Here is a 16,182-nt window from a genome sequence, read left to right as displayed (position 1 = left end):
ATATGACCCTACCTTCTAACCATTTCAAAAACAATCAAACTTAGTGATGCCAAGGTGAGTAGAAGGGACTTACAGTTGAAGATGCCTGGAGGTGGATGTTCAGTCACCAGGAGACAGTTTTCTTCATCACTGTTGTCCCCACAGTCGTTCTGTTGGTTACAGACCAATGAACCAAAATACAAGCATTTACCGCTGGTGCAGGTGAATTTGCACTCTGAAAAAGTACAGTGAAAAGTATGAAATAGTCAATGCCAGTTTGATACTTGAGTTACTTTTTTCTTCCCCATTTGTGTTCCATAACAGTTTGGGAACTCAGTCTATCTGGAGATCCTAGAAACTGAACTCAGAAGTTTCTTTGGCAAGAAACTTCTTTCTACAAAATGCACAAGACAGTGCCCCTGGAGCACTGTAGGGCTTGCCATACATTACTCACTCCACATCTCTAACCCACAAAATGAGTAACACAGGTGCTTTCTTTCCATGACCTGCTAGCAAAAGTCATAGCTATGAGGGTATTACTTTCCATGAAAAAAAAATCCATGATGTTTTCCCATGCCTCCGAAGATGAGAAGCCTGTGCAGCAGCAGCTGGGGCTACAGCAGAACTTGGGAGCTGAGGCTTTATAAAAGGAGGTACATATATTTTATTGCCAACTTGTCACTACATGTTGTGAACCTCTGAGCAAAAAAATTTAACCTTTCTGGTGCTCATTAATCTCTTGCCTAAGAAAAACCAGGTTTAATACCAAGCAGAGGTAGCTAACTTTATAACCGCAGATGTGGGAAAATAGTATGTGCTCTTGGCTACCTAAGAAGCGTCTATGCCAGGGCCATGTGAGTGACTTTTAAAGAATAGGATAGAGCCCAACCCAAATCCTTGTAGGCCACATTGAACATGGGCTCCCTGAACTGTGTACAAATAAATATTTGAAAATGGAATTTACTTTTTAAGACTTTAAAATAAATTTGTAAACTTACGCATCACTATCAATTTACACAATTACATACACACAGGCACATAAACATGTATGTTTATCTTACATAGACTATCTGTGAATTTTTCCTAGCAGTATCCACAGAAGCTGGCAGGATTCACATAACTCCAATCCCACTGGATAGCTGATAGAACAAAAACTCAGGAAAAGCATCCCAGGACCCCCAACCCCTGACCCCCAACATACGCACTGATGCTGACTATCACAGCCTCTTCATTCCTCATCAATTTTATCTGTCTAGAATATCGGTGGTAGGCCTGTATCAAGTTCAAAGTTCTTTTGACTTCAAAATTCTGTTATTCAAATAAAAGACTGGCATTCAGCACACAAAAGCCTCCTCCAGCTATACTAAATATACATGGGGCTGCAAAGAGAATAAGAACTTAAATCCTCAAAAGTATTTATTTCTGTGACCCAGTATGAAAGGAGATTGCAGTCCCTGACCTAGTTTAGAATAACCTATGAACAGACCAAATAACACAGACCAAATGCACAAGCACAAGTTCGTTGCCAGCTGTACTGTCCAGGTTAAAAAAATCTCTGTGTTGAGTGTTACCCAAGGCACTGCTGAAACCGAACTCTTTCTTCCCATAAAGAGAGGGAGAGTTGGGGGCAGGGTGGGGGAGAGAGAGAGAAGCATCAATTTATTTTTCCACTTTTTAAAAGTATTTTAATTATTTATTTTTAGAGAGAAGGGAGGGAGAGAAACATCAATGTGTGGTTGCTTCTCATGTGCCCTGTACCAGGGTTCTGGCCTGCAACCCAGGTATGTATCATGACCAGGAATCGAACTGGTGACCCGTTGGTTTGCAGGCCAGTGCCCAATCCACTGAACCACAACAGTCAGGGCTGTTGTTCCACTTCTTAATGCATTCATTAGTCGACTCTTGTATGTGCCCTGACCAGGGACTGAACATGCAACCTTGGCATATCAGGATGACGTTCTAACCAACTGAGCTCAGCTACAGCCTGAAGTGACTTTTTCAGAAACTTAATGGAAAAAATAATGTCAAGTAAAGGATTTCTCTTCCTTTCAAGCAGAAATACTGGAGTTCAAATATACCAAATATAAAAAGAACATTAAATAAAAAACAGGTACTCCTGAAGTTGAAATGCTGATTAGGAAAAAAGGAATACTAACTTACATTGAATCAAACTTCAACTAAAAAAACTACCCATTGCTGTAGTTTGAAAGGACCTCACATTAGACTACCATGTTCAAATTCATGTGGTAGTTTAAACCAGCAGGAAAATTAAACCACAGTCCACATTTACTCATTTCAACTTGTTCAAGAGAGAACCAGTCTACAGTAACAAACTATTTTCAAGGAAATAAATTATAAGATTCATTCATTCTTATAACCAATATTTTAGGTCCTTCTATGTTATGTGCCAGGTAGTGAGAAATAGAAACACAAAGATGAAAGAGCAAACCCTCTTCAAAGGGCTTACAATATGAATTTTTTTAAATGTGAGCAGTGACTAATATATTTTCTGACTCCTCCCAAGGACTAATTTTCTTTCCTTATATCCTTCACATCTAGACTGCTGCCTTGCAAGTAACAGGCACTTTGTGAATCACATATTTGCTGAGTAAATGAATGATCTAATCTGAGCCTCATTAGAAGCCGGCAATTCCACTGCTAGGATTATATCCTAAGAACCCTGAAACACCAATCCAAAAGAACCAATGCACCCCAACAATGTTCATAGCTGCACAATTTACAATAGCCAAGTGCTGGAAGCAACCTAGGTGTCCAACAGTAAATGAATGGATCCAAAAACTATGGTACATATACACAATGGAATTCTATGCAGCAGAAAGGAAGAAGGAGCTCCTACCCTTTGCAACAGCATGGATGGAACTGGAAAGCATTATGCTAAGCGAAATAAGCCAGGTGGTGAAAGACAAATACCATATGATCTCACCGTTAACAGGAACCTAAACAACAAAACAAACAAACAAAATATAACCAAAGACACTGAAACAGAGAACAGGCTAACAGTGACTAGAGGGGAGAGGGGAGGAAATTTCAGGGGAAAAGGGGAAGAGTCTACAGGAACAAGTATAAAGGACACATGAACAAAAACTAGGGAGAGGGAGTGGAAATGGAAGGGAGGTGGGGAGGGCTGTTTGGGTGAGCTAGTATGGGAGTAAAAGACAGAAAACTATACTTGAACAACAATTAAAATAAAATTTCAAAAAAGAACCCTCTTATTTCCATTTTATACATGAGGATATTAAAATATAAAGATTAAGTAATTACTCATAACTAAACTGATAATAAATGGAAAAATCCAGATGAGAGATCAAATTCTCTGCCTCTCATCTCAGGCTCTCCCCATTGTTGCTTCTCAGTTTTCAAACCTGTTTTAAAAAAGGTATAGGACTCATTTTTAATGAGGATAAACATTAATTTAACAAAGTTCTCAAAATATTTTGTATTTTGTACATAGGCTTACCACATTCAGGACACATTAACAAGGCTTATGCTACTGATTTGCTCAGAAATCTCTTACTTCTTAGATAGTGGAAATATCAACATCAACCCATTGAATTTCAGATTCCTAAAATCTGAATCTTCTTAACCTCGTCATTAGCTGAATATCAAACTAAAGGTCTCTTCAACACATGGCCCTTTGAACCAAAACTACTGTATTGAAATTTTGAATCTATCAATATCTTAATGTGATATAGAAAATTACTATAAATTAAGCTTTGAAGATTAATGCTAAAGCTGGAATAAAATTTCAGACCACAGTAAAATATTTCCAAGTTAACATAACTGATATTGATAGAGGCAGGCTTGCAACTCAATCCTGACTCACCCTACAAGGCAATCTCTACCATATTTTCCTAACCCAAAACCCAATACATTAGGTGATAGTCCTCTAATGTCTAGGTTACTGTGATATTTCAAAAAAAGAACCCGTGTAACTGCGTCTTCATACTGGAATCACTTGGGAATTTTTTGACACTATTTACATCTGAGCTACAGCCCAGGCCACTGCTCTCAGTAGACTGAGGTGAAGACTGGCCAGTGGGGATTTGTAGAGATCCTTATAATGATTCTGATGGGGAGCCAACATGAAGAACCACTGCCTAGTGAGAAGTATATAACTCACTTGTATTCAGCCCTGTCTTTAGCTGATAGTATTTTGTTGAAATATTTATAAAGTATTCACTAATTTATTAAAAAACAAAATAGAAACTAAAAAATAATCTCTTAAAATAGGCTAGGATTTTGATGATTACTGGATATAGGACCTGGTTGCTACAGCTCTGTACTGTCTTCAAGATATTTCAAAAATTTTGGGATGCCAAAATGATATTTTGACACACTAATGCCAGGAAACATCCTCAATGAAGTAAAGCACAATACAGAAAAAGAAGACAGAAGAATAAAAAAAATGTTTTCTTATTTATTTATCCATTATTTGTAGAACTTGCTGAGTACTTCTGCCAAGTCAAAGGTTGAAGGACATTATGACTACAAATTCATGATGATTTCAGATATATAATATTGGAATGAAATACAGAATGAACTCAAGAATCAGTTTTTCCTTCAAGAGGAATAGATTTAATTTTTTTAATTATAATATTTAAATAATGCCTCTTCCGTAAAGTTGAGACTTTTTAAATGAAGAAAATGGCATTTCTTTCTGCCATAATACTCTGTGTAATATTTTATGAAAAAATATCTAGAATCAGAAATAGATTATAGAATCACTTTATATACTCTTAGTAATAAAGAATTATCTCAAAATTTGAGGTCTTTTTAATTTCAGTGATGAATTTCAATGACTTTGAATTGATATAGATTCCTAAAATTCTAATGCTTAGATGGCTTTAGAGAAAAAGCAGTCTAACCTATCATATCACAAATGAGAGAATAGTCCAGAGGGAATAACTAAGTTACTCAAAGTCAAAAAACAAATTCCCTGCAATGGATCATAAAACCAAATATATCTACTAAATTGAGAGAAAAAATCTTTTTGTCCTAAATATCATTCTATTTATGTACAAACTAAGATTAAGCAATCGGAGTTAACTATATTTGAGAGTAAAAAAAAAAAAAAGATGATGAAGAGTAAGGAACTGTCCTAATATTTTGTTACTTTTTAAAGCAATGTTAACAGTTCTGAAACCAAGAAAAATGTAATATTTTAAGGTATTCCATGAATTCAAAACTTTTATACAAAAAACTGCATAAAAAATTTAATGAGGAGACTTCTGCCAAGATGGAGGCATAGGTGAAGATGCCATGCTTTCTCTCACACAACCAAGTTTAGAGACAACAAAATATTAGCAACAGAAAACACAGCCAGAACACAGAAAATTAAACTTTTCAGAAGCCTGATAACAACAAATTCTTCAGCCTGACCAGTAAGAGGGGCGAAGCCAGCAGCTGGAAGAGCAGGGTTGCACAGGAAAACTCGGTCAGATGGACTCAGGCATGCGGATCCCAGGCGTGGGGTTGCAATGGGCAGGCCCAGTGAGTGACCCAGTGAGTGATCCTTGGACCCAGCAAGGGCGTAGGGCAGCGGGTTGACTGTGGTCCTGCATTTGTGCGCAGATAGACCAGGAAGGGAGTGGGTGGTGAGATGGCATTGAGCAGGCCCTAGCAGCGAGAGGCAGCAGAGGAGGCTGCCATTTCCCTGCTCTGACCCCGCCCCAACATATAGCCTCACAACCCAGTGACCTAGGCAGCCCCACCCTGGTGAACAACTAAGGCTCCACTCCTCATATTTAACAGGCTCAAACAGACCAAAATGGCTCAAGATCTCAAAACCCCAGAGCCCATAAATCTAAGCGATGAAGAAATAGCCAAACTTTCAGATGCACAGTTCAAAACACTGGTGATCAGGATGCTCACAGAACTGGTTGATTTGAGTCACAAATTAGAGGAACATATGAAGGCTAAACTAATTGAAATGAAGGAAATTGCACAGGAAGCCAATAGTGATGAAAAGGAAACTGGGACTCAAATCAAGGAAGTGAACCAGAAGGAAGAAAATAATGGCCAAACAGGAAAATATGAAGAAACAAGATTTCAAAAAAATGAGGAGAGACTTAGGAGCCTCCAGGACATCTCTAAATGCTCCAACATCTGAATTATAGGGGTACCAGAAGGGGGAAAGGAACAGCCACCAGTGGAAAACTTATTTGAACAAATAATAAAGGAGAATTTCCCCAATCTGGCTAAGGAAATAGACTTCCAGGAAATCCAGGAAGCTCAGAGAGTCCCAAAGAAGTTGGACCCAAGAAGAAACACACCAAGGCACATCATCATTACATTAGCCAAGATTAAAATGAAGGACAGAATCCTAGAAGCAGCAAGAGATAAGGGATAAGGGGACAGTCACCTACAAAGGAGTTCCCATCAGACTGTCAGCAAATTTATCAAAAGAGACCTTACAGGCAAGAAGGAACTAGAAAGAAGTATTCCAAGTCATGAAATCCAAAGACCTACAACCAAGATTATTCTATCCAGCAAAGCTTTCATTTAGAATGGAAGGGCAGATAAAGGGCTTCTCAGATAAGATCAAATTCAAGGAGATCATCATCACCGAGCCCTTATTATATGAAATGTTAAAGGGACTTATCTAAGAAAAAGAAGATAAAAAAGATGAATAGTTAAAGGACAGCAAATTCACAGTTATTAACAACCACGCCTAAAACGAAAGCAAACTAAAAGAACAGCTAGATCAGGAGCGGAAACATAGAAATGAAGATCTCATGGAGGGTTAGCAACAGGGGAGTGGGAGGAGGAGAAGGGGGAGAAGACACAGAAAATAAGCAGCATAGACAGTAGGTAGAAAATAGATAGGGGGCAAGAATAGTATGGGAAATATAGAATCTAAAGAACTTGAGACACATGGTCATGGACTAAAGGGGGGGAAATGGTGGGGGTGGGAGGTGCAGGGTGGAGGGGAATGAAGGGGGAGAATAGAACAACTGTAATGGCATAATCAATAAAATAAAATAAAAACAAATTTTAAAAAATTTAATGACTAGTAACTTAATAACTTGAATATTCTAAACCTAAATTTGGATAGGCTATTAAAGATTAATGCTCAATCTTGACTTCTAGGAAAACAAATCTACATCTCAGAGACCAAAGTGAATCCACTTGGTAGGACCAGCATTTTATTAGTTAGAAAGCAATAAAAACTACTTGAAAGTTGTTGAAAGAGTAAATATTAAACATTCTCACAACAACAAAAATTAGTAATTAGGTGCCATGAGGCAGGTTTTAGCTAATGTTATGGTGGATATCATTTTGCAATGTGTCAGTGTACCAAATCAACACATATACCTTAAACTTGCACAATGCTATATGTCAATTATGTTGAAATAAAGCTGGGAAGGGAATCCAACAAACAGTTGTTCTCAATTTTTCCTACACTCTTTTGAAAGCCTAGTTTTCACAGATATGATCTCAGTCACAAAACAAAGATATATATGGAGTATTATTACATCACAACTGTAAAAGCAGTTGTGTGTATGTGTGTGTGTGAACTGGCAAAGTAGTCCACCATAGCTATTTTTGTTAAAATTCATTTAGCAACACTGAATCATTCAATTCACACTTCTATCATTCACAAACCTGAAAAGTGAAATTCTGTCTCCAACATTTCTGACTTGAAATCTGGAACCTGCTGTCAGTAATCTTACATTGTAAATAACAAAGAAATTAAACTTAGCCTTTAACAACCTGTAAGTAAAGAGTTAATAGATTTCTAAAATTAAAATAAGTAATTTTACTATAACCAATGTAAGTTTACATTTCCTAGTGTAGAGATGACAATGATAGTTTCATTGATATTGCCTACTTGCCTGCAAGGTACAAGATTATCTATTATAAAAGTAAAGTTTAATAAAAATGAACTGACTAAAACACCAAAACCATGAATCTAGAAATGCAGGGATAAGAAGGAAAACTCTGTGACTGAAGAGAGTTCTAATAACTGGTCACTAAACTGAACTCCAAGTATATGAGTGCCACAGAGACGAGGAGAACTGAAGCTTGGTGGTGAGCCCTCACTGGTCCATGGGAGCAGGCATTTCAATTAATCAGATACAGACTTTCTCTTGAACCTCAGAATTGAGAGAATCTGTCTCTCTTTTTATTAAAGGGTGCAGTATAATAATATGGAAGTTATATTAGATACACATTTTTTTAAAAAAGGAAAAGGGCTCACCATATTATTTTCTTTATCAGCCTGCAGTGATGTTGGAATACTGGAGTAGTTTCTACAAAGGAAGCAAAAATTACAGCATCCAGAAAGAAATGATTCAGCAAATTATGAAGATAAAGTTTTGAGAATCTTCAGAAATTAAAAATTAATCCTTAAAGGTATTCTCAAGTGTCAGCTCTTAACAACACGTGAATGGCATAACAATGATATGGCACATTCCTTTACAAAATTTTTCAATGTAAAAAATACATTATGGGTAACCTGTAAAAGACTTAATATTTTACATTTTATCCACATTGGTCTCCTTAGAAATTTGAGGAGAGATTTGCAGAAGTTGTGTGTGCTCCACTTAACATCACAGAGTGATCTGCATGACATGCTGAGAGTCACATTTAAAGACACTGCATTACTAATGACATTCTCCTTTCACTCAAACAGGAGGCTGATCTTCCTGGTCATAAATTTGAAACAAAGGAGAATTTAATTTGAAGGTTTATATTCTGTGCAATGAATTAAGTTTGCCCATAATCCAGGTCATACCTTAAGTGGTGCTATAAAAGAAAACTTGTCCTACAGAAAAATGAATGTGACATGACAAAAGGATATTTTCCCATATAAGATTAACATAGAAGAGCCTCACACTGAAGACAGTAACACATTTTTTTAACTCAATCCATTTTGTGATATAGCATATTGATCCCACTGTGGTGTTCATTTGGGTTCTGAAAAGATTTTAATGTGTCTGAAATTCTCTATAAGTGAAAAACGTGTTCTTCAAAGTTCAAGCTGCTTTTAGATTTTATTTATTGTTTTAACTCTTATTTTATTGTTGTTTAAGGAACATGCTTTCAGATTTTAAACTTCTAATGTTAAAATTACCCCTTCCAAGAGCTTAAGAAACTACTCAACTTTCATCAAAATACCATCAGGCATTTTAAAAGTCAGTCAAAGAGAGCAAAATAGAACCATAGACTCAGAAATAAAGAACAAACTGACAGTGACCAGAGGGGAGGCGGAAGCAGGGTAATGGGAGGAAGAAAGGGAAAGGTCAAGTCAGGGAACATGTATAAAGGACTCATGAACAAGGACAATGGGAGAGGGGACTGAATGTAGGAGGTGAGGGTGGGTAGGGCAGGGGAGAGTAATGAGAGAAAATATTGACAACTGTAATTGAATACAGATAAAATTTTAAAAAACTCAGTCAAGTCCTTTTGGACTTGACTTAGAGAATAGCATTGTTTCTTTACTATGTTTAAAAGCAATGAATAAATAAATTTTTAAAAAATTTTACTGTATTTTCCCATTACCATTTATCCCACTTATACCATTTTCCACCTTCATCCACCCCTCTTTCCCCTGCAGTCCACACACTTTTGTCCACGTCCTTGAGTCCTTTTTCTTTTTTGCTTGATCTACCTGCTGACTGCGCCTCCACCCCCAGAGCTATCAGTCTCCTCTGTATGTATGAGTATCTCTGTTTTGCTTGTTAGTTCAGTTTGTTCAGTAGATTCCATATATGACTAAAATCATGTGGTATTTATCTTTCTCTGACTGGCTTATTTCACTTAGTATAATGTTCTCCAGGTCTATCCATGATGTCTCAAGTAAAATCTTCCTTTTATGGCCAAGTAGTATTCCATACAATTATATCAAGGTAGGTATGCGCTGGCCAGGTTGGTCAGTTAATTGGAGCATTGGTCCCATGCACCAGAAGCTTGTGGGTTCGACTACTTGTCAGGACATGTACAGGAGGCAACCAATCGATGTTTTTCTTTCAAATCGATATTTCTTTCTCTATCTCCCCCCTCCCCACTTCTTTTCTCTAAGCATGCCATCAAGACAGGATTGAAAAAAAAAAGGTATACAGGGGTGTGTGTGTACAGAAGACAGAAAGATCCTACTAATTTTGTTCTCCAGGGAACCCTATATGATACAGTTATCAAATGCCTGTGCATTTCCATGGCTTCTTATTAATGACTTTTTCCTTTATTAACTTTTTTATTTTTCAAATAAAAATTTTCAATGATTGTATAGTTGACATACAATATTATATCATCAGTTTTAGGTGTACAAAATACTAATTAGACATTTATGAGGGGGATGCCCCAAAAAGGGAATTATCTTCTGGAGGGTAGGCCCCTTGTAGTACAGGCTTCCCCCACAAAGAGAGTGTTGTAGAAACTCACCTATATCAGTGTATCAGCTGGCATTGTTGTGAGAAGCTGCATCTGGATTCAGTAAGTTTTTTTTTTAAGACTCTTTCAACGATTTTGCCCATTTCATGATGGGTGATTTATGAGCACACCTGCCAACACCATATTAAGTGTTCATCAGTTTTTTATCAAAAACAGCATGATCCCTGTGCCTACCCTCCCTGTTCACCCAAACTCACTTCAAGTGACATTTTTGTTTCCCCAGATGGAAAATGTCCTCAAAGGAAAATTTTATGCCAATGTGGAAGACATAAAACAAAAAACAGTAGAAGCACTAAAATGGATCAAAATTGATGAGTTAAAAATCTGTTTTGAGCAGTGGAAAAAATGTCTCCATAGGTTTATTGCATCAAAGAGGAGAGTATTTTGAAGGTGACCGAAGTTTAAATATGTAAGAATAAATACACAATTTTTATAAATAAATTCCATTTTTGGTGTACCCCTCCAAAATGAACACCTCAATAAGCCTAATACTTATATGAAACCAAACAAGGTTATTCCAATATTATAGAATATATTCCCTAGACTGTAATTTACATCCATGTAACTGTTTTTATACCTGGCAATTGGTATATCTTAATCACTTCTCCCTTTTCACCCATCTCCGCAATCTTCCTTCCCGCCTGACAACCATTAATTTGTTTTCTATATCTATATGATTGTTTCTTTTCTTCATTTATTTTTTTAGATCCCACATATAAATAAAAATATATAGTATTACTCTTTCTATGTCTGACTTTTTCCACTTAGAATAATACCCTCCAGGTCCATTCATGTTGGCAGATAGCAAGATTTCATTCTTTTTCATGGCTGAGTCATATTCATATTCCACTGTATATATGTATGACATCTTTTTATCTATTTGACAATTGTTGAACACTTAGGTTTCTTTCACATCTTGGCTATGTAAGTAAATAATGTTACAAGGAAAATAGGTGTGTATATCTATTTGAACTGGTATTTTGGACTTCCTCAGATAAATACTCAGAAGTAGAATTGCTGGGTCATATGGTAGACCCTTCTTAATTTTTTTTAAAAGATTTTATTTATTTATCTTTAGAGGGGAAGGAAAGGATAGAGGGAGAGAAACATCAATGTATGGTTGCCTTTGGTGTGTCCCCTGCTGGGAACTGGCCTGCAGGGAACCGGCCTGCAACCCAGGCATGTGCCCTGACTGGGAATCGAACCGTAGTTGTCTGGTTCACAGGCTCGTGCTCAATCCACTGAGCTACACAAGCCAGGGCTCCTTCTTAATTTTTTGTTGTTGTTGAGGAATCTCCATTCTGTTTTCCATATTGGTTTCACCAACATACAGTCCCACCAACAGTACATGAGGTTCCCTTTATTCCATGTTCTTGACAACAACTGTTCATTTTTAACTGATGTATTGATGATAGCCATTCTGAAAGGTGTAAGCTGATAACTCTTCGTGCTCTAAATCTGCATTTTCCCTGATAATTAGTGATGTTTAACAACTTATTATATGTGTATTAGCCATCTGTATGTTTTCTTTGGAGACATGTCCATTCAGATCCTCAGCCCATTTTTGACATTAAGATGTATGAGTTAATAATGGGCAAAAACTAAAATCTTTTCCAATAAGATCAGGAACAAGACAAGTTGTCCATTTCCACCACTTCTACTCAATATAGTGCTGGAAGTTTTAGCCACAACAAATAGACAAGAAAAAGAAATAAAAGGCATCCAAATCTGAAAGGAGGAAAAAAAACTGTCATTGTTTGCAGATAACATGATAGTATACCTAGAAAATCCTACAGACCCTACCAAAAAACTGCTTGACCGAATAAATGAACTTAGAAAAACAGCAGGATACAAAGTCAGTATCCAGAAATCAAAGGCATTTTTGTATACCAACAATGAAACAGCAGAAGAAGAAATCAAGAAAAAATCCCACTTGATATAGAAAAAAAATAAAATATGTGGGAATAAACATAACCAAGAAGGTAAAAGACCTGCACGCAGAAAACTACATAACACTGAAGAAAGAAATCAAGGAAGACACAAACAAATGGAAACATATACCATGTTCATGGATTGGAAGAATTAACATCATCAAAGTGTCCATACTACCCAAAGAATTTACAGATTCAATGCAATACCTATTTAAGTACCAATGGCATATTTCACAGATATAGAACAAACACTTCAAAATTTATATGGAACCATAAAAAACTCCGAATAGATGATGCAATTTTGAGAAAGAAGAGCAAAGTAGGAGGGATCACAATACCTGATACCAAAGTGTATTAAAAGGCCACTGTACTCAAAACAGCCTGGTACTGGCATAAAAACAGGCACATAGACAAATGGAACAGAACAGAAAGCCCAGAAATAAACCCAAGTCTCTACAGTCAATTAATATTCAACAAAGGGGGCAGCGACATAAAAAGGACTAAAAATGACTCTTCAACAAATGGTGCTGGGAGAACTGGACAGCTACATGCGAAACAATGAAACTCAAGCATCAGCTTACACCATACACCAAAATAAATTCAAGGTGGATAAAAGACTTAAATATAAGCCGTGAAACCATTCAATGTTGCCCTAGAGGACAACATAGGCAGGAAAATCTCAGATATTTCACGCAGGAACATTTTTACTAATATGTACCCTAGAAATAGGGACATAAAGGAAAGAATAAGCAAATGGCATCTCATCAAAATTAAAAGCTTCTGCATGGCTAAAGAAAACAATATTAAAATAGCCCTGTGCCACTGCCATAGCAACAGGACTGGGCGCCCGGGAGTCAGCTACAGGAGCTTGGACACTGGTGGCCCCTGTGCCACTGCCATAGCGATGAGCCCGGGCGCCTGAGAAGTAGGCTACAGGAGCCAGGACACACAGCAGTGGTAGGTGACCAGCGTGGGGACTAGCGCAAGGACCAGCGTGAGACTAGGTGGAGACGGAGGACATAAAGATACCTGAAGGAGTCTGCACCACTGAACTCCACAGAAGTTCACACCATAAACCCAGGGAGTAAGAAGAGATCAATTTTAAAAGCTAAGACTAACAAGAAGAGTCTCAAACAATGGGAAGACAAAGAAACAATCCCCAAATGAAAGAAAAATCAGAAACTTCAGAAAGAATGTTAGATGAAATAGAGGCAAGTCAACTATCAGATACTGAATTCAAAGCACTGCTTATCAGGAAGTTCAAAGAGCTCACAATCAGCTACCAGAAACTACAGGGGAGCTACAATGATCTCACCGGGAACTATATCAACATGAAAAAGGAAATAGAAAATATCAGCAAGAAACAAGAGGAAATGAAGAACACAATTTCTGAATTGAAGAACACAGTAGAAAGTTTGAAAAGTAGAATAGATGAGGCAGATGATCAGATTAGCAAATTGGAGGATACAGTAGAAAGCATCTCACAAAAAGAGCAAGAAAATAAAAAGAGGCTCAGAAAGAATGTAGAGGGATTAAGAGAAATGCAAGAAAACATGAAATGTAATGATATCCGAATAATAGGGACACCAGAAGGAGAAGAAGAACAAGAGATAGAAAATGTATTTGAAAGAGTAATGAGAGAAAATTTCCCTAATTTGATCAGAGAAAAAGTCACACAAATCCAGCAATCACAGAGAGTTCCAATCAAGAGGAACCCAAAGAGGCCCACTTCAAGATACACCATCATTAAAATGGCAAAATTCCAAGACAAAGAGAGAATCTTAAAGGCAGCAAGGGAGAAAAAAGAAGTAACATACAAGGGAGCCCCAATAAGGTTAGCTACTGACTTCTCAATGGAAACACTCCAAGCAAGAAAAGAATGGCAAGAAATATTCCAAGTAATGAGAACCAGAGGCCTACAACCAAGGCTACTTTACCCAGCAAGGCTATCAATCAAGATAGAAGGCCAAATAAAGAGCTTCCAAGACAAAAGAAGTCTAAAAGAATATGCTTCCACCAAACCAGCTCTACTAGAAATACTGCTTTAAGGAAACAAAGGCAAAGAGGAAGACACAGAGGAACAGAGGTACAAAAATGTCAATGAATAAGTACCTATCAATAATAACATTAAACGTAAATGGATTAAATGCTCCAATCAAAAGACATAGAATAACTGAATGGATAAGTAAGCATGACCCACACATATGCTGCCTACAAAAGACCCACCTCAGGACAAAAGACCATCACAGACTAAAAGTGAAAGGCTGGAAACAAATTTTCCAAGCAAATGGACAAGAAAAAAAAGCTGGAGTAGCAATTCTCATATCAGACAAAATAGACTTCAAAAAAAGGGCCATATTGCTAACTCTCCATGAGATCTTCATTTCTATGTTGATCTAGGGGAGTGGGAGGAGAAGGGGGGAGAACATACAGAAAATAAGTAGCATAAACAGTAGGTAGAAAATAGATAGGGGGAGGGCAAGAATAGTATGTGAAATATAGAACAAAAGAACTTGAGACACATGGTCATAAACTAAAGGAGGGGAATGGTAGGGGTGGGGGTGCAGGGTGGGGGGGGGAATGAAGGGGGATATTAAACAACCGTAATGACATAATCAATAAAATTAAAATTAAAAAAGAAAAGGCCATAAAGAGAGACCCAGAAGGCCACTTCATAATACTCAGGGGAAGAATCCACCAAGAAGACATTAATATTATAAATATATATGCACCAAACATAGGGGTACCCAAATATATCAAGAAGATCTTAGAAGACTTCAAGAAAGATATTGACAGCAACACAATTATAGTAGGGGATTTTAACACCCCACTGTCAAAAATGGACAGATGTTCCCAACAAAATATCAACAAAGGTATTGTGGCATTAAACAACACCCTAGATGAAATGGACTTAACTGATATACATAGAGCCCTTCATCCCAAAGAAGCTAAATACAATTTCTTTTCAAATGCACATGGAACATTTTCAAAAATAGACCACATGATAGGACACAAAACGAGCCTCAACAAATTCAAGAAAATTAAAATCATACCAAGCATCTTCTCTGACCACAAGGGACTGAAATTGGAAACCAACCGCAAAGGAAAAAACCTAAAGCATCCAAAATCATGGAGTCTGAATGGTATGCTATTAAACAACGAATGGGTCAAGAAGGAAATGAGGGAAGAAATCAAAAAGTTTCTGGAAACAAATGAAAACCTTCTCACAACAACCCAAAAGTTATGGGACACAGCAAAGGCAATCCTGAGAGAGAAGTTTATAGCAATACAGGCCTACCTAAAGAAGATAGAAACATTTCAAACAAACAACCTTACTCTATGCCTGCAAGAACTCGAGGAACAACAACAAAAACAGCCCAAAGTAAGTAGAAGGAAGGAAACAACTAAGATCAGAGCAGAACTAAATGACATAGAGACTAAAAGCACAATTCTAAGGATCAATGAATCCAGGAGTTGGTTCTTTGAAAAGATAAACAAAATAGACAAGCCTTTAAGTAGGCTCATCAAGAAAATAAGGGAACAGACACATATAAACACAATCAGAAATGAAAGAGGAGAGATTACAACTGATACCACAGAAATAGAAGGGATTGTAAGAAATTACTATGAAGATCTGTATGCCAAGAAATTTGAGAACCTAAGGGAAATGGACACATTTCTAGAAAAATACAATCTTCCAAAACTCAATGAGAAAGAAATAGAAAATCCGAACACACCAATAACAGCAAAAGAAATTGAAGCAGTAATCAAAAAACTCCCATCACACAAAAGCCCTGGACCAGATGATTTCACAAGAGAATTCTACAAAGTATTTAAGGGAGAGCTAACCCCTATTCTC

General features: G+C 37.0%; 1 protein-coding gene across 10 annotated transcripts in view; it reads right to left on the bottom strand.

Annotated features, from left to right (window-relative positions):
* The window catches only part of LDLRAD4 (low density lipoprotein receptor class A domain containing 4), a 670,991-nt gene that overhangs the window by 316,852 nt on the left and 337,957 nt on the right, over positions 1 to 16,182 (bottom strand). For all 10 annotated transcript variants that reach the window (XM_053668819.1, XM_053668816.1, XM_053668815.1 and 7 more), the window contains one exon: positions 74 to 214. In XM_053668819.1, the coding sequence (XP_053524794.1) occupies positions 74 to 214 (141 nt within the window). The remainder of the gene's footprint in view (positions 1 to 73; positions 215 to 16,182) is intronic.

Source organism: Artibeus jamaicensis, unplaced genomic scaffold, assembly GCF_021234435.1.
Source record: "Artibeus jamaicensis isolate MK-2021 breed Jamaican fruit bat unplaced genomic scaffold, CSHL_Jam_final contig_511, whole genome shotgun sequence".
In the NCBI taxonomy this organism is placed as follows: Eukaryota; Metazoa; Chordata; class Mammalia; order Chiroptera; family Phyllostomidae; genus Artibeus; species Artibeus jamaicensis.
Note: the sequence above shows the minus strand (reverse complement) of the source record. Positions and strands in the feature narration are given on the sequence as shown.